Below are 21958 nucleotides of genomic sequence, written 5' to 3' on the forward strand. Positions count from 1 at the left end.
GGCTGTTCCCCCAAAGTCTCCCTCCAACTCCCAAGTGACATCAGATTCTGTAAATGCTGGGAAGTAGAGAAAATTCTGTACCCAGGGATTCTCTAACTAAACTACGGCTAAAATTAAATTTTAGGTGTTTTTGAAAGTTCCTTAAAAAAAGTAATATCCTCATGCAAACTGACTCAGCAGTTTCAGAACTTAAAAAAAAAAAAAAAAACAGAACCTCTGTCATGTTCTTGGGGTATCACAAATTAAACAAGAAAACCAGCCACTAAAATAAGGACCAGTGTTTGCATACTACACGGTGGTGATGTTAGGCAACCTCAAATTATGTCTTCTGGCAAATTCAGGACTTTAGGTGAGCTCCCACAGATGGTGATGTCAATGCCACCACCCTTCAGAAGGCACAGAGAAGGAAGGTGCAGAGCACACAGCAAGTGTGGACTCCACAGGCTTCTGAAGTTCACAGGCCTATTTTGAATAGTTAGTGTGCCTTTCTCCATCCAGACCACCACCAGTTACCTCTCACGATTTATTTGAAAGCACTTACTTCTAGTGTTTGCTCTTTTTAAATGGTTATTGATTGGAAAAAATACCAGAGTAAACTGATGTTTCATGGCACATACCACCATGTCTCTGGGGGAGACGATCTTTAGGGCGTGGGAAGCTATATGATATAATGACGAAACGCGCCCATGCTTTGGAATCAGAAACACCTGGATTTGAGACCTAGCTCTGTGGTTTACCAGCTGTGTGTTCTGGGACGAGTTATTACACTTCTCTGGGGCTCAGGTTCCTTGTCTTAAGATGGGCTAATACAGTGCTTACCTCATCGTATCATCAAGTTGGGTAGGAAACAGATGGTGAACTTGAACTGGGACTGTTTACAAATTGTGGGGAGGGCTTAGGGAAATGAAGATGAGACAGTGAAGCATTTGGGGCTAGCAACAATGGGGAGCTGTTACCACTCCTAACCTGAAGTTATGAAAGAAGGGAATAAATAGGTAAGGGGACCCAAAGGAGGCAGCTAATTGGAAGGTTGTCTGGCTGGAGCTGTGGGCTCCAGTGGAGGATGCAGTTGGCCTAAAGTGACCTGATGGGGACCTGGGGGAATAACTTAACCACTTGCCCTCCTCGGGGAACTCCTGACCTCATTTTCCTGTGTCCTTCCATCTCTCCCTAATGTTCCCCATGGACCAAATCTAACCAGAAGCCAGAGGCAAGATAGATGAGCGATGTGGCCCATTCAGGTCAGCCTCCCAGCCCAGAGCAGGTAGAGGACGGAGAGTGGATCTGCACGAGCGAATAGAAGATTAAACAAAATAGAGACCGTGATGAGGTTAGCATAATGCCTGGAACATAGTAAGTCCACAAATCCTCAACAAATGTTAATTTATGTTGGACTTTGGACTCTCTGTCTGCCTGTTTTGCTTATTGCTTACTTCCTGGTTTTCATCAGCTCACGTATAGTTGAGATAACTTCCAAATAATCAAGTATTGTTATCTATATTGGAGTGTTATGAAGTAGTAATGAGTGTATAAAAAAGATAACCAGGGGCTCTGGGGATAAGAGATGACAGAGGGAAACAGAAGAAGGAGAGTAAGTAAGAGAAAAGGATGGAGAAAACTGTATGTTCCCTATGAGGCTGGAATGAATGCAAGATTATCTTACTTTAAAATCAAATCATGCACTTACTGGGATGTGATAACAGTGCATTTGCAATTTTACAGCCCAGTGAGACTTGCTAGAAAGGGATTTTGCAAGGAAGGTCTTCCTGCCCTAAAAACCAAACCTAGTGTTTACTTCTAGATTAATAGGTCTTAACCCATCATGCCTGCTCCCCCAAAACCAAGTAGTCAAATGTGTTAACCTGGATGTTTAAATACCTGCATGTTCCTGCCTAGGTGCCTGGGTCAGGTGAAAGTTCTATTCTGATTTGGGAAATGGCTACACTGTGTTGGTCCTCACATGGGATAGCTCCCAGGTAGGAAGGGAGCCCCAGAGAGTGGTCTGAACAGTGGCTCATAAACTCAGTGTCCTTTCTTCCAGCCTTTACCAGCTGCTGACTTGGCCCCTTAGGAATCTGTCTTCGTTCTACAAGCTATTCTCCAGTGTCTGGTTCAGGTGCCAGAGCAGAGCATTCTTCTGTGAGAATGCACAGAGCAGGCACAGAGCAGGCTTTCTGTGATTGGTCCTGGCCACCTGTTCCATCTCCAAGACCCTCCAGCATCCTTCTCTCATTTGCTTAGCCTATCCTCTAGGCCTTTGCACAGGCCACTCTCTGCGCCTGGGACATACACTTTCCTCCTGGCTAACCTTCCTCAGCCTCCAGGACCTCTCAAGTGTCCTCTCCTCTGGGAGCCTTGCTAGACTGCCCATGGGGAGTTGGGAAGCCCTTCTACATGCTCCTGTTAGCCCTCTTTGATTCTCTTACTCACAGTACTTCCACAGTGTCTTGGTTTCCTGGCTCATCTCTCCCAACACACTGGACACCCCTTGAGAAGAGACTTGACATGTTCATCTTGATTTTAATGTCATCCAGCAAAATTCCTGGCACTCAGAGGACATGCAATAAAGCTTTAGTGAATGAATGTTTAGAGCATAATTCAGAAAATAAGCAAAAAAGTGTCACAAACACCGAAGCACCAAGTTAACCAAGCTATATGTTCTAGAATATTCTTCCTCTCCTCCTGTCACTCTAGCTCTCCTGCACCTACAGCAGACAGGACAGAGTCTGCTCTTTCACCTGCTCTTTTCTAGTCTTTTCTTTCAGGTATCCCCTGAAATGCCACTTCCTCAGAGGCTATCCTTGACTACCCAATCCAAAGCTGTCAGTCACTTGATTACACTTCAGTCTATTTTAATTTGTTAGAGAGCACTTACTGCTAGCACCAAGGTTTTATTTCTGTGTTTTCTTTCTATCTCCACCATTATGCTGTAGCTCCATTTGAGCAGGGACCTTGTCTGTTCACTATTGTATGCCCAGCACCTAGCACAGTGTGTGGCAGAGAGTGAAGTGTTCATTAAATACTTGTTAAATGAATGTATGCCACTGTTACTGCATGCTGAATTAATTTGATGTATGGCTTCTATCACTGCTGTCAGATTAGGTGCTCTAGAGAAACTCAGAAAGGGCTGAGTCTCCTCATGACATTGCAGGTTGGGAGGGGGACCTCAGTTCCCTTCCTAGGCCAAAGTGGGATATGCTGCCTGCTTGCAGCTTCCTTGTGGCCTGGACTTCCCCATGAAGGCCAGATGCTGAGCAATCCCAGCCCATGTGTCTGCAGGCTCCTAATACTGAAATGTTCCTCTAGCTTTCTGTGAGAGCAGCTGGAGCCGCCCATTGCCTACACTGATAGAGGAATGTGCCCAGGGCTCCTGGCTAGCCTGACACCCAGCAGGAGGCAGGCACAATGGCCAGCACAGTGAGGACACATCACACTTCTTCCTTTTCCCATATCCCTACGCTGAGAGTGCATGCAGCTGCCTGGTTGGGAGCAGAAACTGGCCTCACTTCCTGGGCCCTGCTGAGCAGACAATGTGGCTCTCTAGCTGTGGCACAGAAGAGGGCAAATCTTTACTAGCTGTGGCCTCACTCCCTGCCCCTCCCATTCCTGCAGAAATTGCTCTACCAGCTCAGCAGAGGGCCAGGTCTGGAATCTCTCACCTGTCCCTGGCCCTTCCTTTAAGCCCTCTGGTTTACTGGAAATCATAAACTGTGAGACACAGCTTTTATCACACCCTGAACAGTTCACTCTTAATATTTAATGCTGGAGGCTAAAACAACCAGAGACACTGGAGGCCTCCTGCTTACTCTCAGTGACTGATGTTTGCACCTGGTAATTGAGGTCAGGTTGCTCCTCTTAAGTCACATGATTTGCGTCAAGGCAGGAAGGTGTCGGGGCCACTTGTTGCAAAGAGACCAGGAGGCGATCACAGAAACACTGCAAACCAGCCTTGGCAGCAAAGGCTGTGCTTTCATGGGAGCCAGCCCTAGGAGTGTGGAGCTGGGCTGGCAGCTGGTAAATGACCCTCTCGGGGCCTAAATAAACCTCAGCTTTTCACTCAGAGCAAGCTCAGGATGCCTTCCTCCCTCTAAAACACCTGCTGAATTGAATCACTTTCAATCCTTTCTGGAGTAGGATGAGGGATTAGTTAATTAACAAATTAATTAAGTGTACTGAATAGTCATCCAGAAGATACTGGTCACTTAAGGGTCTCCAAATCACAGTATAGGTCCCACCTTACCCAGATACCTAATCTTGTTCCAGGGGTTGCTTGACCTCAGGCATTTATCTCCTGGTTGTCATGGAATCTGCTCAGATAAACAGTAGCACACCAACCTGGCCCCTCTGCCAGCCTCAGATCCTTCTAAGAGCAGTGGAGCTCCCTGGTGGCCACCAGTCACCTGGGTTCCAGGCAGCCCAACACACATTCCCATGCTGAGGGCTCTGGCATGGCCTCTTTAGGCACAAAGTAGGTGCTCAGTACATGCTTGTGGCATGAAGAAACCTCCTGGAGTGTGTGAGTTCTCGGGCTTCAAGGCCCCTAGACAAGCAGATTTCTCTCCCCTATCACCATAGTCACCCCAGGGACTACAGGGCAGGCCGAAATCAGCCAGTGACTCAGCTCCCTGGGCAATTCAGCTGGCCCACAGACCACTTCCTCTGCTCCCCACCGCCGAAGGGATGCAGATCTGTGAGGAAGGAGCCAGCTGCAGGCACGCAGCTCGAGGGCAGGTGGGCATGATGTCTGGCTACCACTCGCACCGGATGCCACACACAGCCAGGGTGGCAGAAAGCCCCACCCACCATGTGCCAGTGGGACACCACCCTCTGATCTGCATTTCCAGGTTTCCAACTGAGGACTGAGCACACTCTCAACATGGCTCTCCTAACTGCTCTCAAGGATGGACAGCTGGCCTCAAGGGGACACTGCAAAGGGGCTCTAGGAAGAAGCCACTGTCCCTCCAGACCACAAAAATGGCTATCAGCAGAGCCAACAGTTTTCGCTGTAAAGTTTTCTCAAGAAAATCACAGATTTTCCCCCTCTGTGATGCTCAGCTCACCCTGGAAAGGAGGTAAGAAAGACTAGACTACCTGATCTCTCAAGGTCACCAAATTCAACCGCTGTCCTGTTTAAAGGCAGGCAGTACAGAGGCCAGTGTTGGCTCTGGAATGGGACATGTGAAGCCTGGGTCTGCTGCAGGGTAGCAGCGTAGTCTTAGGCATTATTGAAACTGTTTCTAAATTTGGTTACATGAATGAAAGGGGCTAATTTACGTAACACTTTTAGTATACTAAGCCCTCAATATAGTTTAGCTACTTAACTATTGTCTTCTTCGAAGGGCGCTGAACTAAACAGAAGAGAAACAGGGAAATAAACAGCATGGCAACCTACATCAACAGAAACTTAATTATTCACCCTGGATAACTGAGTGTGTGAGTGTGACTGCAAATAACAATATAGCAAAGAGAAGTTTGAGATCTTTGGCTCAGTCATTCTAGAATCCTGAGTCACAGCAAGTGCACAGCCTCCATGAGGCTGAGCCACATTTGAAAGCTGCTTCCACCCACAGACTGGTAGAGGCCACTGACATGCCTAACAATGATGATGATGATGATGATGACGATGACAAAAATAGCTACCACGGGCTACCATGTGCACACATATGTTAAGCAGTTCAAACAGGGTATTTTGTTTAATTCATACCACAAATCTTTGGAGTAAGTATTCTTGTTCCCATTTTATAGAGGTAGAAACTAAGAGTTGAAGAGGCTGAATAATTTTTCAAGCACACTCCCAACTCACCCACCCACAAACAAAAAGGCAAAGCTGGGATTCAAACACAGGTGTGACTGTGTGGACATCTCCCCTGTGCTATGCTGCCTGAAGGAAAATTCTGAGTGGTATTGTTTCTGGGAAAAATCCACCTGTGTAATATTTAAACCTACTCTGACAGGAGCAAGGGTCACCACTCTGTATCTTAGACCAGTGGGAACAGGAAACTGTGGAGCAGGCTGGTTAGGGGACAAGCCCAAAGTGACAAAGTTAGCAAAGGTGGACCTGGCACTCAGCACCACATCTGTTTTTCCATGCTCTTAACCACTATAACATACAGAGCCCTTTTACAGAGATCAAGGACATAGGTAAAAGTGTTTTGAAAGCAAAAAAAAAAGAGGGGAGGATGCATAAAATAAACATAAATCACTCCCCTCCCCTGCCCGGACATAACTCAGGGAACAGTCCCAACCCCTAGGAACCTTCTGTGGAAATTATTCGCAGCATCAGAGACCTCCAACATAGAAATAACCCTCAATAAATCATTTCTTTCGTCCTCTTCCCCTTCAGGCAGGAATAATATTACTAACTGAATTGTACAGGTGAGACCAGGAAGGTCAAGCAAGGGGTGATCAGCTTAGGCCCTTGGCTGGCAGGTGAGGAGGAGACCGACCCAGCCTCCTAGCTCCTAGGGGAGGAAACAGTGATGACAAAGGCCCTTTCCATGGCCAAGGTGGAGCCCTTTCTACCAAAGTTGAAATGTTTTAATATAATATCCAAGTGCATCTTTTCCAACCTTAAAAACATATTTAATTTCCCTATAAAGCTGGTTGGCACGCTCCTCCTCCTCCAAAGCTCTGTATTAGGCAGGGTTCATAGCTGTACGAACAGTGGTTAGTTCAGCCAGAAAAGGGATGATATAGGAAGATATTGGGTCGATCAAAGGCTCTCTGGGAGGGCTGCAGATTTAGAGCCAGTCAGCCAGGAACGATGCCTGAAACATACCTTAGAGCTGGAGAAAGAAAGAAAGAAACCTTACCTTTCTTCAATAGCTGGCAAGGTGGCAAGGTCTGGCCCCATGCAGCCTCGGCTCTTCCCACTCTCCTCTCTCCCTAATGCATCACCCTACTCACTGCTTCCCTATGTTCCCTAAGTTCTGTGAACTTGCCATTCCCTCTGCCTGCAACCTAGACATTCACACTGCTAGCTCCCTGGCTAGCTCAAATGCCAGGTTTCTGCACAAGTGCTCCTCCTTAGAGAGGCCTTCCTGGACCTCTAGGTCTCTGGCCCTAGTACTCTATCCCCTCTCCCTACTTTCCTCTTCTACTTCACTTCTCCTTAACATTGTGTTACCCACTGGAATGTAAGCGGCACGAGGGCAGGGACTTGGGTTGTTTTGTTCCTTGCTGTAAGCCCAGGGCCCAGGGCCAGACCTGGAACAATTAGGTGCTTAGTTATTTGCTGAATACTCTATGAAGGAACGACAAAGGAATGCATGGAGAACTTCAAAGTTCAACTCCTCCAACTTCAAACTTCAAATCCCCAACTCCTCCTGCCTATGCTGGAGGATTAGGGCAGTAACAGGAATCGACTTGTGCTGTGACCGCAGCTGTGCTGTCACCTTGCCTGGATCCGCATCAGCCCTGCAGCTCCCACTTTGGAGGAGACTTGTCCAGGGACCTGCTCTGAAGCTTCTCTGACAGCCTCTGCAGCTCTTGGAACTTATCTGGGTTGTTGCTGTGCAGACCATGGAGGCCTAGCTCAGTTCCTGCCCCTGCTTTCCTAGAGTCTCATGAAGACAGGGAAGTGACTTACCCAAAGTCCCCTTTCACCCTATAAACAGTTCAGCCCAGGGAGCAAGGCTGACACGCAAATGCAGCTATGTATAGACTCAGAGTCATCCAAGGTCAGGGCTGGGTGGAGCCTTGGTCACATGCAGGCCAACCTGTGTCTGGAGATAATGCAAGCCAGTGCAGAGGTGAGCGTGTACATGGACTCTGCAGTCTGGCAGATCCAACCCCCGCCCACCAACTGTGTGACCTTGGAGAATTATTTGAAAAGATAGTATTTGAAAAGCAGATGTAAAATGGAAATAAAAGTTCCTATTTCAAACAGTCAGTTGTCTCCCATTCAGAAGCCTATTACAGTTATCCCTCAGCATCTTCAAGGGATTGGTTCCAGAACAGCCCCTCAGATACCAAAAGCTATGATGCTCAAATTCTTTATAAAAAATGGTGTAGGGCTGGGTACAATGGCTCGTGCCAGTAATCCCAGCACTTTGGGAGACCGAGGTGGGTGGATCACATGAGGTCAGGAGTTTGAGACCAGCCTCGCCAATATGGTAAAATCCCGTCTCCTCTAAAAATACAAAAAATAGCCGGGCTTGCTTGCACGCACTTGTAGTCCCAGCTACTCAGGAGGCTGAGGCATAAGAATTGCATGAACCTGGGAGGCGGAAGTTGCAATGAGCCAAGATCATATCACTGCACTCCAGCCTGGGTGACAGAGTGAGACTTCATCTCAAAAACAAAAAACAAACAAACAAAAAATGGTGTAGCATAGTCAGCCCTCCGTATCCACAGGTCCACACACAGAACCTGCTGGTATGGAGGGCCAACTGTGTTTCCTGTTCTTTTTTTTTTTTTTTTTTTTTGAGATGGAGTCTCCTCTGTCACCCAGGCTGGAGTGCAGTCTCGTGATCTCGGCTCACTGCAAGCTCCACCTCCCGGGTTCATGCCATTCTCCTGCCTCAGCCTCTTGAGTAGCTGGGACTATAGGCACGCGCCACCACGGCCAGCTAAGTTTTTGTATTTTTAGTAGAGAAGAGGTTTCACCATGTTAGCCAGGATGGTCTCGATCTCCTGACCTCGTGATCCACCCACCTTGGCCTCCCAAGGTGCTGGGATTACAGGCGTGAGCCACTGGGCCCGGACGCTTCCTATTCTTTTTTTTTTTTTTTTTTTGAGACGGAGTCTTGCTCTATTCTTGATGATATCAAATTCAAACTCCTTGGCTTGATAGTCAAACTCCTACCACCACTGAAATCTGATTAACCAACCTGTCCAATACAATCTCTCTGCACTCCTCCAAATGATGTTCAAGTTGGACCTAGGTACTCCCTGGTCCTTCTTACACCTGTGTGCCTGGAAACACCACCCACCTTCTTTTCTCTCATCTGAATTTACTAGAGCCCCAGGGGCAGGTCTCATAGTCTCCCCGGACTTAGGTTTTTCTAGGCACTGACTACTGGGCATTCATGATGAGACCCGCCCCTGGGGCTCTAGTATTTGGTGTTACTTAAAGGGAGGAACAAAGTTGTGACTCCCCAGCCAGAACAAAGGATCCTTGAGGGCAACTGTCTGTTGTCTTTTCATGTCTCCCCCAACCAGGCATTAAAACGTGCACAGAAATTCCTGCTGACAGGCTCATGTGAAGTTACAAGTTACAATTTGGTGAAAATGCCCCCAAATATTTCCTCTATTTCCCAAGGAAAGGAAAATAAATATATAGAAATTAAATTAAAGACAAACTTAAATCATTCCCATTTCTGCATGCTTGGTCTGTGTGGGGAAAAAAAAAACAAAAACCATTTCATCTCTGTCTCCAACCCAGACTTGACAAGTAGAGAAACTCCCTAAAAACAATGTATACCAAAAAAAAAAAAAAAAAAAAAAAAAAAAAATTCATACCAATTAGTCTCACTTAAAGTTTCAGGAAGGAAAACACAGTTAAACTGAAAACGGTTAACTGGTGTTTAAAAAAAAGAAACCAGCCCGGAAATGTTTTTAGGACTGCGTCTATCGAAGTCCCTTAGGGACTGATTTGTCCTTCAATACATTCTTCATAGCACCTGCTTTCACCAAAACCCAACAGCCCAACACTAGAGCTTTGTGAGTGAGATGCGGAGTGGAACTGGACATGGAGCTACACAGTTCTGAATCATGTCACCCAACAGCAAGCAACAGCCACATGAAGGATTCCTAGCAGTGCCCTGTGGCCACTACGGTGGGCCATGGGAAGCCATACAAACAGCAGATGGCATCCTGCAGCCCCAGCTTCTCCTTCTTCCTTGTTCCTCTCTCTGGTCCATGCCTCTGCTTCCCCACTGGCCCACTGGCCAAATATACTCAGAAAAAAAGTCCTTGCACAAGCCTCCACCCAAATTAATTCCACATTCTTTCAAGAGAGGCCTTGAAAGGTACTGAAATTCAGGGAAGCTCTTCACTAGACCCCTCACTGGAATGCCAAGAAGTGATGTAGTGGTCCTTGACATAAGGGCTTATTCCCATTTATGAAACTGAAATTATTTTCTTCTAAGCACAAAGCCAACAAATGTGATCAAAATAGAAAATAAACAATCCTCATTCAAGTGCTCAGAATGCAGCACAAATAGGATCTTGGGATAAACAAGATAGAGCTGTGAAATTAATAGGGGTAAGAAGAGGGGAGGGTCAGCAGGAGAAGTACACCAAGGGGCTGCAAGGCCTGGGCAGGCAGATGGACACCATGGGTTCTGAGGGGCCAGGCATGGCAGTGCAGAATAGTCCACCCTGGGAGTGACTGGAAGAAGGACTGCAGGGTCCCCGCAAAGAACACCTCACCCTCCCAGCTTGCCACATACTTGTTGAACTATTCTGGGTGGATATTTCCTCCTTGGATGGCAAAGGGGACAGGCCTAAGATGCAGAGGGGAAGGGAAGTCACACTTACAATGCAGAGGATGCGCCCTTGTCCCTCATACTCTCTGATACATTCCAGGAATAATTCTGGTTTCACTGCTATTGTTTGTTGTTTTTGTAAATAAACCGCAAAAATCAACAAATGGCCTCAAAATCGAACACATGTGAATTACAGCAATTCATATACCAAAACACAAATAATGCAGAACAAATAAGAGAAAAATTCCGGTCAGACTCTCCACTCACCCATGGCTGGTGGCTGGCATTCAACTCTCCAGCAGCCAGGGAGTCCATTTTCTTGTTTCTCTGCCGGCCATCCTCAGGACTGCCTGGGGGGCCAGGGTGTGCTGCCACCTGCAGGCCAAACAAGGGAAAAACATAAGCAACGGCCCCAATCATGCACCTGAAGCCCCTCCTATATCCTCAGGCAGCTGGAAGACCTGGGTCCCCACGGTGGCACAAGAGCTAGGAGCACTCACCGAGTGCCAACACCTGCTGGGCCACAAACAGTTTCTGCTTGGGATCCCAACACAGGCAACAGAGTCAGCAAAAACTAAGATATAAGAAGTCAAGCATTTCTTAACAACAGCAGCAAACTCTTACACAGGGCTGTGGTTACCAGACACTGCTCTAAATAACTCACACTTGTTTACTTATTTCATCCTCACAACGATGGGTAAATATTTTAGGTCTCTGCCAATTTGCCTGATTACTGAATTAGGTTGAATCATTAAAATGAATAACTTGGTAATACTCAATTTCAAAGAGGGGTCACATATGAAAACTCTGTGAGAGATTCTCAGCATCTTGCAGACATTCATTCCCAAAATATCCATTGAGTGTTATGGACCAGACACTGCTCTAGGACCTGGGAAGAGAGGAGCGAACACACAAGACAAAGTCCCTGCTCTCACGAAGCTTCTGTTGTAGTGGAGGGAGGCAACAATAGAAAAGGAGACAAATGCCAAGCAGAAGAAAAAGCAGGGAAAAAGAGATACAGCACGATGACAATGCTGTTAATATCCATTCATTTATTCATTTATTTCCAAGGACTTACTAACCATGTCATTTATTGCCCACAGCTGCATGTCAGGCACTGTGCCAAGGATGCAATTATGGGTAAGAAATAGACATGGTCTCTGCCTGTATGGAGTACTTACATAAGAGGAACATTTATTATTAGTCAAATAATCACCTAAATAAATGCACAGATGTTAATCTGTGATAGGTGTGGTAGCAGAATTGCATGTAGTCCTTGTGAGAGCACCTCCAGGAGGCCTGACCTCCTCTAGGGGGAGGCCTGAGATGGAGTGTGGGGAGGAGCAATGTGTTAGTCCATTTTGCATTGCTATAAAGGAATATCTGAGGCTGGATAATTTATAAAGAAAAGAGGTTTAAGGCTGGGTGCAGTGGCTCACACCTGTAATCCCAGCACTTTGGGAGGCTGAGACGGGTGGATCATCTGAGGTCAGGAGTTCGGGACCAACCTGGCCAACATGATGAAACCCTGTCTCTACTAAAAACACAAACATTAGCTGGGTGTGGTGGTGCATGCCTGTAATCCCAGCTAGTTGGGAGGCTGAGGCAGGAGAATTGCTTGAACTGGGGAGGCAGAGGTTGCAGTGAGCCAAGAAAATGCCACTGCACTCCAGCCTAGGTGTCAGAGCAAGACTCCATCTCAAAAAAAAAAAGAAAAAAGAAAAGAGGTTTGGCTCACAGTTCTGTAGACTGTACAAGCATGGCACCAGCATCTGCTTGGCTTCTGGTCAGGCCTCAGGATGCTTACAATCATGGTGAAAGGTAAAGGGAGAGCTGGCGTGTCACATGGCACAAGAAAGAGCAAGAAAGGGGAGGAGATGCCAAGGCTCCTTTAAACAACCAGCTCTCACCTGAACAGAGTTAAGAACTCACTCATTACTTCCGGGATGGTACCAAACCATTCACGAGGGATCCAGCCTCATGACCCAAACACCTCCCACCAGGCCCCACCTCCAATGCTGGCGATCACATTTCAACAAGAGATTGGGAGGAGACATGCATCTAAACCATATCAAGCAGTGTCCCTGTCAAAAGCACACCCTGTGCACAGGCTGGATCGTGGGCAGTCAGCAGGGACAGGAGGCAGGGTGAGGCTGGAGAAGCAGTGTAGGCAACCCTTGCATGACACTCCAAGCCACAAGAGGAGTTCGAGCCTTAACCCTGGAGAACTGGAGCACCACACAAGGGTCTTAGGTAGAGGAGTAATGCATTTAGATGTGTACTTTTAAAAGATTATCTATGTAGGCTTAGTAATGGCCCTGCCAAAGATGTCTATGTGTGAATCCCTGGAGGCTGTGCGTATGTTCCCCTACATGGCAAAAGGGACATTGCAGATGTGATTCAGGATCCTGAGAATTGGAGAGTATCCAGGTGGGCCCAACGTAATCACCAGTGTCCTTATAAGAGGGAGGCAGGGGGAGATCTGAGGAGCCTCAGAGTGATGTGGCACGAGAAAGACTTGGCTTCGAAGAGGAGGAAGGGGCCCTGGGCCAGGGAATGCAGTGGCCTCTAGAAGCTGGAAAAAGTAACAAAACGATTCTCCTTTAGAGCCTCCAGAAGGAACGCAGCCCTGCCAAAGCCTTAATTTCAGGGCTTCTAAAATAGTAAATTTGTGTTGTTTTAAGGTACTGACTTTGTGGTAATTTGTTACAGCAGCAGTAGGAGAATAGGACATACTAGCTCCTGTGAAAAACCAGATTGGACGTAAGGGCAAGGGGAGGCAGGGACTAGCTAGAGGTCACTGCTGTGGTTCAGTCAAGAGGTGTGAGAGCTTGCACCACAGTGGTGGCCGTGGGGATGGAGAGGAGTGGAGTTGAAGGACCCAAGCAGAGGAAGAGCCGGCCAGTCAAAGGTCTCGCTGCAATCTGGCAGATGGTACTGGAATGCTACAGCAGGTCTCTTTCAGGCTCAGGCCCTGGCTGGCTCACCCTGGCTAGAGCCCAGCACTTTTACAGAAGGAGGAAGCTCACACCAGGGCTGCAGAGCACTCCCAGACAGACACACCATTAACTTGCTTAACCTGCCAACCCCATTCCCACAAAAAAGTTCATGTGTCTCCAGGAACAAGCCCTGAGAAAGAATACTTGGGGAATTTTTACTAGGCAAAAGGTAGCAATTATTTCTGCTAAGCATTAAGTCTTGCAGCAAAATTTTTTTTTTTTTTTTTTTTTTTTTTTTCCGTGAACAGAGATTTTGTAATTCTGGAAGAGAGGGGTCCAGATTTAAATATACACATCTCTAACCTAGGTGATACAGAACCATAATTAAATCCAACATCTAAAAACTTCATGGTCAGTAGAAAATGTAGAAATTAAAGAAAGACTAAACAAGAAACTAGGAGACTCAGCATCTCTCTATTCTTGCTTAATAATCCAGACCTACTTAAAAAATGGGATCCTAATTTGGTCCTGTTTAATGGAGCTGTCAAGAAGAAAAAGCAATAAAAATTATTTGAGAGAATTTTAGAAACATTCTCCCATTCTACTCCAAAAATATAAATATGCACACTCCAAAACCAAGTACCTTGGATTGTACTGAGAGATGACAATGACGTCTTAATGGTACTATTTCCCCATGATGTTGCAGCAGGCCACAGAGACCTCACTGAATTGTTAGAGCAGGAAAGGACCCAGGAATGCCTGCAGATGACAAAATACCAGGTAGTCCTGTCGGCCTAGGAGCATGTTAATTTAAAAATAGATATATTGTTTTTTCTGGTGACAAAAGTGACATATGTCTATTATAGGAAAACATAAACAACTCCTGTAGTCCAATGATCCATAGATAACACATTTGGAAATATTTTCTTCTAGTCTTTTTTCCCCATTGATTTTGGCACAAGCACACACACACACACACACACACACTCACACTCACTTCATTTTTAACAAAATTACAATACTGTATATACTTTTATAACCAGTTTTATGTAACAGTATATAATCCTCCATGTATTAAATATAGTTTTTCATAATGGTAGTATTCCATCATATGAAAGTACGAAAAAATCACTTAACCAATCCCTAATTGCTGAACAACTGAGTAGTTTCTAACTTTATGGTAACATAAGCCATTGGTAGGAACTTCCTCATCTACGGGAATATCCCTAGATATAAATCTGTGTCTATAGCTCTGATTATTTCCTTAGGGTCCTATTTCCTACATCCATGCATTGCCATTACTATTTTGCTATAATTAATTACCATCTGTAATGTACTTAACATTTCTCTTTAAATCAACTCATTTCTGTCCTTAAACAAATGTATTTTAAAAGCAAACCTGACTGGGTATGGTGGCTCACACCTGTAATTCTAGTACTTTGGGAGACCAAGGCAGGCGGATTGCCTGAGCTCAGGAGTTTGAGACCAGCCTGGGCAACATGGTGAAACCCCGTCTCTACTAAAAATACAAAAAATCAGCCAGGCGTGGTGGTGCGTGCCTGTAGTCCCAGCTACTCAGGAGGCTGAGGCATGAGATCGCTTGAACCTATGAAGCAGAAGTTGCAGTGAGCCAAGATTGTGCCACTGCACTGTAGCCTGGACAACAGGGCAAGACTCAGTATCAAAAAAAAAAAAAAAAAAAAAAGCAAACCTATTTAAGTGGAAAACCAACATCATATGCCATAAATGAAGGCAATCATAATATGTTTTATTGGAATAAAAAAATACTGTGGTTAAAATAGAGTCAAAATACTGCTCTCCCTTTGCTCATTCTTTTATATAAAATGGGAGATTAGAGAGGCTTAGTGAGAGAGGTGTTGAAGGCATGCTAGCACCAAGCTAAAGTTTTTCTCCTTCCCTTGATCAGAAGACTGAAAAGGAACTGAGCATGGGAGTAACTTTCTCACTGTGAGTCAGTGTTAGACAATGTGGCAAATGTGTCCCAACTAGAATTACCCTGCGCCACCTGAAATAACCTCCTACGAAAACATGCCTTAGGCCATATTCTTGGAAGTAGAACTGGGATAAAAGGTAGGGACACTTTAAGGAGCTTCTGATAACCAGAGCCCAAACACCATCCAAGTTAGTTTAACCACAGTTTTACTGTAAGAGTGCCCATTTTCCTTCATGTTCACAAATATTAAGTACTATAAACAAAATATTGAAATAGTTAAAACGTTTCAGCTTTTTGGTGTAAAATATCCAGCAGCTGAATCTTCAAAGACTATTTTCATGCTCCTCTAGCTAGTCCCTGACCCTAGGGCAGGGCTATTTTATGAATCTTTAGTTAGTGGTAAGCTTACAACAAACTGATATTGCATTTGGTTTCACCAAGCTAAAGTAAACTCTGTAAAACATGAGGAAGTGACTTTAGCATTTGCAAATATTTCAGAATGCCTTTGTGCCAGCAAAGGTCAAACAAGGATCAGAATTGCATGGATTCCAAAGTATACTTTTGGGAAATAAGAGACCCAGAGAAGCATTACTCAAGATACAATTCACTACAAATTTTCAGCAAGTCAATGAAAAGTCTAAAAGAAATACATGTTTAAACTTTCCTATCCTGGTATAATATGCAATTGCACAAATAGGTTAGATTGTAGACTAATGCAATTGTTAATATTTCTAACATAGAAAAAGGAAAGTGTATTTTGAAGCAAGAAGAATTAATAACAATTGGAATTGTTCAGGTTATTCCTGGGCAGATACCTACGTGTATATGTGCCTGTGGGGGAAAAGGTGAGGAAAAAGAGATGTGAAAAAACATCCTTATGTAATCTCAGCACTTTGGGAGGCCGAGGCAGGCAGATCACGAGGTCAAGAGATCGAGACCATCCTGGCCAACATGGTGAAACCTCGTTTCTACTAAAAATACAAAAATTTTCTGGGCATGGTGGCGCACACCTGTAGTCCCAGCTACTCAGGAGGCTGAGACAGGTGAAGTGCTTGAACCTATGAGGTGGAGGTTGCAGTGAGCAGAGATTGTACCACTGCACTCGAGCCTGGGTGACAGAGCGAGATTCTGTCTCAAAAAAAAAAAAAATTTATTATATTTGGAAGGAGGTTATTGGTTCTGATTTTTGCGAGAGACAAAAATACAAGTTTATCTAAGCTTAAGAACTAAATGATGGCCTATTGTAAGATATAGAACTTCCAACTCACTGAATAAAAAGAAGGAAAGAAGACACAGAGGACAAATACACTTTGATGAATCCATAGAGTCACAAGGAAAAAAAATGCATGATAAATACATGGCAAAACAAGATAGCAAAAATAAGACCATATTTATCAGTGATCAAAATAAGTAAGAATGAATTAAATTCCATTATTAAAAGAGCAAGACTTTCACCCTAAATGCCCATGAATGGAAAATGGATAAATTATGGTACATATTCCACTTTAATGGATGTGTATGTGTGTGTATGTATGCATATGTGTGTGTATACACCATAGAAAGAGGCCCATGAGTTTCAGTTTAGAAAGTTGTAGAAAAATATTTGTATATTTGTATAAGCATAGGAAAGGGTCCAGAAAAACACACCAATATGATATCTGTGGTTGCCTATAGAGAGCAGTTTACCTATGAGTTTCAGTTTAGAAAGTTGTAGGAAAATATTTGTATAAGCATAGGAAAGGGTCCAGAAAAACACACCAATATGATATCTGTGGTTGCCTATAGAGAGCGGTTTACCTATGAGTTTCAGTTTAGAAAGTTGTAGGAAAATATTTGTATAAGCATAGGAAAGGGTCCAGAAAAACACACCCCAATATGATATCTGTGGTTGCCTATAGAGGCTGAAATGGACTTTCCTGTCTCACTTTACAAATGTCTACACTGTTTGAATCTATTACAAAAGCATATGACCAAAGGAACATGAAAAAATAAATGTAATAATAAACGTAATAAAACGGAATAATAAACGTAAGGGCAGGACATAGAGGACCAAAAAAAGGGTGGTTAACAAAACTCGAAGTATTTACTTGAAAGTAGACAAATCTCTAGTGAGACTGATCAAGAATAACTGACACAAGATTTTTAAATAATGAGATTACAGAAAAAGGAAGAAATGACAAATAAAACAGACGTTTTAAAACGTATAAAGAATAATATAAATACATGATAACACATTTGAAAATACAGATGAAATGAATACATTTCTAGAAAATAAAAATTACCAAATTTGGCACAAAAAATGTGTATAAGTACTTAAGAGACTCAAATAATTTTGAAACCTCTTCCCCATAGAGTTTCAGACCCAGAACATTTTACAAGTGCCTTCTACTAACTTCCAAGGAGCAGAAAATCTCTATCTTAATGGAGTTGCTTTAGAAGATAGAAAAAAAGAGAAAACATTGCCCAACTTAAGGTTACTTAATTTTGAAATGTTAAATATGGACTGTACAAATAAAAATACAGGATAGTTTCGCTTAAAAACATGGATGTTAAACTCCTAAATATTACCTAATCAAATGCAAAAGTATATTACAAATACATCATGATAAAGTAATTCACTACATTAGTCGATTGTGGAAGAGGTTACGAGTACTCACCAGTCTCTCTGTTCTCTTCCTCCTGGGAACACCACCAGGCTACATTTCCCAGCCACCTCACAATTAGGTGAGAGCCATGAGACTAGTTCTTGCCAAAGGAATGTGAACGGAAGTGCATCTAATTTTCTGGCTCACGAAAACAGCAGCATTTTCTTTATTTGATTTGCTTTTTTTTTTAGATGGAGTTTAGCTCTTGTTGCCCAGGCTGGAGTGCAGTGACGCGATCTTGGCTCACTGCAACCTCCACCTCCCAGGTTCAAGTGATTCTCCTGCCTCAGCCTCCCGAGTAGCTGGGATTACAGGCATGTGCCATGACGCCCGGCTAATTTTGTGTTTTTAGTAAAGATGGGGTTTCTCCGTGTTGGTCAGGCTGGTCTCAAACTCCCAATCTCAAGTAATCTGCCCGCCTTGGCCTCCTGAAGTGCTGGGATTACAGGCGTGAGCCACCGTGCCCAGCAACAGCAATCAGTACTCAACACCGTCCTGGGGTAGAGCAGCGGGGGACCCCATGTTTTAAAACTTAGGACCTTAGACCATCTTTGTCAAATTCAGATGGTTTTATCAAAGTTAAGATCATTCAAGTTTTGTTTCAGTAATGGGTCTTATGATCAGATCTGTGTGATTAGGTTGAATTCATTATTATTGAGACAAAAATTGACTTAAAGGGGATTCTTGGTATTGGCCTGCAAAAGCTGACGTTACTTAAATGTAAGTTAAGTGCCTGATGATTTAGTCACTTTACTCTCAGCTCTTAGCTCTTTCACTCATCTGTCCTTGTTCTGCACAACCTGCCTTATGGGCAACTTGAATACATATTTTCTCTCGTCAGGGGATGGGGAACGCCTTAAGGGCAGGGGCTGTTTCCACAGCGCTGGCCGGGGGAACCCCTTCTTGCATACCAATAATGAGTTGTCTATACTTGACGAAGGACAAAGACAAGGTGGCACGCATCTTTCATGTTTCTGCTGGCAGATGCAGTGGACTGGAAATTTCCCGGTCTGGGAAGGACTCCTTCTGTGAGTGCACCTATCCCTGACCATCTATGCTAGCCCTGGGATGGGGGCCCCAGCAGAGTGAGGCCCTGACTTCACATGGACAGGGCCGGGGCAATGGGGCCCCATCGTGGCCTAGTTGCTCTCCATGCCTGTGATCAAGGGAGATGAGCTGCCAGCTTGCTCGGTTAGGGAACACTCGGAAGGCACCCCAAGCGCCCCCAGGTGCATCAGATCTAGGAAACTTACGCAAACTACACGAGGGATGGGGTAGGGCCCAGTGGGAAAAATGAGTCTGACAGGTCAGAGGGAGTAGATTATGAGCTCAGGTTAGGCATTCTGCTCGATATTTTACGTACACCCTCCCACTTTTGATTTTTACCAACACCCAGGGAGGTCGGTGCTCTACAAAAAGGAAAGATGTGGTCAGGTGGCCCGACTTGCCACGGTCCCAGCTCGACCCCGGGCTGCTAGCCCCTTGGCACGCTTGTCTGAGGCCTCCCAGGTCTTCCAGCCCGCCCTGGAGGCTCAAAGCCACGAAACCTAGGGGTGCCGCGTCTCAGGCCCTCCCCGCCCCCACGGCAGAACCCCAGACCCTGCCCAGGTCAACCGCCTGGCGTCGGGCCCGCCGGGTCCGCAAGGAGGAGCCCGCGAGGCGGAGGCGAAGGGGCTGCGCTTACCTCGCCCTGCGCGGGCGCCCCAGGGCCCGCGCTCCAGGCTGGCCGCCGCCGCATTCTGCGCCCCTCGCCGGGAACGGCAGCTGCGCCAGTCCTGGACACAACCACTTTCATTTTCCTCAACGACATCGGCAGGAAAGCGAAAGCGAAAACCTCCGGGAGGCGGGACCGGGGCCGAGCGCGGGCCGGCAGTCAGAGGCGGGGGCCCCGGGCTTGGGTCTGCGCGTGGCCTGCCCGGTGGCGTTCGGGGTGGAGCTCGGTCCCGCCGAGTGCCCGAGAGCGAGTCCGCCGCGCACACCTGCCTCGGCGGGACCCGGGCCCGGGCTGGACGGGAGGCTGGGCAGGCCCGCGGTAAGCGGAAAGGCGCTCGCGGCGCTCTCGCCGGACCGGGACAGGTTCCTCCATCTGCCCTTCATTCAGCGTTTACTTGGGCCTGTGGCTGGTAGCCGGCCCAGGAATTGACCGCTGGCGGCGCTTTGGGCTCTGGCCTGAGGAGGCGGGTGCCAGCCTGAGCAGCTGGGACCAAGCCTCAGAGGAGTCCCCGTTGGAGGGGACTTGACCACGAGGTACCAGGCATCTTATCTGGGGTCAGCGGAGAACCCAAAAGTCAATGATCTCGGTGAAATGGGGGTCCCTCCATCCGATAAGAGAAACTGGAACAGCAAGCCTATGGTTTGGACTCCCTGGTCTAAGCGGTGCCCATCAATATCTAAACATTTAGAGATTCCAGGGTTCAGTGTCTGGCCATCTCTTATTGTTAGTGATTTGGGACAAAATATTCAAGTAGTTAGACTTAGTTACTTCCCCTGTGGGATGGGAATAATAATCATACCTACCGCCAGAATTTTAGGAATGAACAATAGAAGGAAAAAATACTTAAAATTTTCTGTCAGCCTCTAGGTAGGTTCCTTGAGGGCAGCAACCAAGTCATTATTTACCTGGATGCTTGATAGACATTCTCCAGTGGCCAGTGCGTCAACTTGGAGCTATCTCCATGATAACAGGTTAGTTGTGAAAGTTTGGACAATATTTTCTGGAGTTTAAAGACTGAGGAAGCCCTGAAATTTTTTTTGGAAGGTGTCTCAAACTTAGCCTGACAGCCCCTACAATTATGCCACGGAACCAGGTTTTTGTTAGAGCAGAGCACGGCCACAACATTTGATGGACATTCCTACAGCAGTGTTCAGCGCTGGCCACTGAGGTCTGAAAATACTTTTGAAAGCATTTCTATTCACTTGCTTTTAGAAAACATTGGCAAGACACCATACTCCAAACACAATTTGCCCTGTGTGTACGTTTGTTGCAGAGCAAACATAAAAGTTTTTGCCATAGAGCAAACATAGAGCAGTCTGTTATAACTGGAACAAGAAACCAAAATAAACTATTAAATCTGCCCAGAGTCACTTTAGTTTACCTGTTTGTAATTTGGGCACATTCCCTGCAAGATGGAGGCCCTGGTCTGTGACTGATGTAGGGGCTTGTATGTGTCCTTGCAATAGTTCCCTCAAGAGCAGGTGGGAAAGTGGGGCAGGCCAAATGATGACCTTAGAAAAACAACAGCCTGTTTCTCTGTCCAGAAGATGATACTTTTAGTCTGTAGTATGAAGGAAAAAAGAAAAACGAAACAAAAAAGGCAAATCTTGGAGCCTCTTCCTCCGTATAGGACAATTCTTGACTCCAAGATAGCAAAGTAGAGTTAAATCTACTTCTGCATAAAAACTATGTTTGGGAAGATGAAGATCAGGAAAAGATGGAAGAGATATAAGAAGATAAGCCAAATCCTGGTTACCTTTTATAGACATCACACATGTGAACAGAGAGCATCAGGAGGTGAAGGCCGGCCTGAAGTCTTTCATCTTGGCGACTTCCCAAGGTTTTGTCCTTGACTTTGTGGGACCAAAAATCTCATCTGACTTCCAGTGTTCCATAGTTGATTAGCACTGTTGCATGAAGTCAGAATACCAATTTATTGATTTCATTCACTATTTGCTAGAGAAGTGCTATGCTAAATGCATTACATGCATTACCTCATTTAATTCTCCCTACTACCATGTGGTATATTATAACCTATTTATTTTTCACTTGGGAGAACAAAAGATGAAGGAAATCCCAAGGTCACATAGTTACTATGTATGTTAGTGGCAGGGTTTGAATCAAGGCCATCTGACCCCAAAATCTGCAGCTTAGCCATTCCTGTTAGAAGCAAGACTGTCAGGAACACAGGACTTGAGGCCACCTGAAGAGTATATTCTCTTCTTGTAGCCATGCAGTTTGGAGCCCAGTAGTCAGTAGGTGGCTTAGTGAGCCTA

The 21958-nt window shown here is 45.5% G+C and overlaps 1 protein-coding gene across 7 annotated transcripts in view; it reads right to left on the reverse strand.

Annotated features, from left to right (window-relative positions):
• Positions 1-20341, reverse strand: part of LOC103244514 (uncharacterized protein IRF1-AS1-like) — a 124675-nt gene extending 104334 nt beyond the window's left edge. The window contains exons 1-2 of one of the 7 annotated variants that reach the window (XR_012090860.1): positions 17981-19600; positions 10698-10805 (exon numbers count right to left, since the gene is read on the reverse strand). Coding sequence is in view for 5 of the 7 variants with exons in the window: in XM_008014370.3 (XP_008012561.3) it covers positions 10698-10805; positions 19653-19778 (234 nt within the window). In the remaining 2 variants the exon portion in view is untranslated. Of the gene's footprint in view, positions 1-10697; positions 10806-14012; positions 15052-17980; positions 19601-19652 lie in introns of those variants that run through there. The other 6 variants (XR_012090861.1, XM_008014370.3, XM_073010708.1 and 3 more) reach the window with 6 other exon arrangements.
• Between the last annotated feature and the right edge of the window lie 1617 nt (positions 20342-21958).

This window comes from Chlorocebus sabaeus, chromosome 23 (assembly GCF_047675955.1).
Source record: "Chlorocebus sabaeus isolate Y175 chromosome 23, mChlSab1.0.hap1, whole genome shotgun sequence".
NCBI classification, from domain to species: domain Eukaryota; kingdom Metazoa; phylum Chordata; class Mammalia; order Primates; family Cercopithecidae; genus Chlorocebus; species Chlorocebus sabaeus.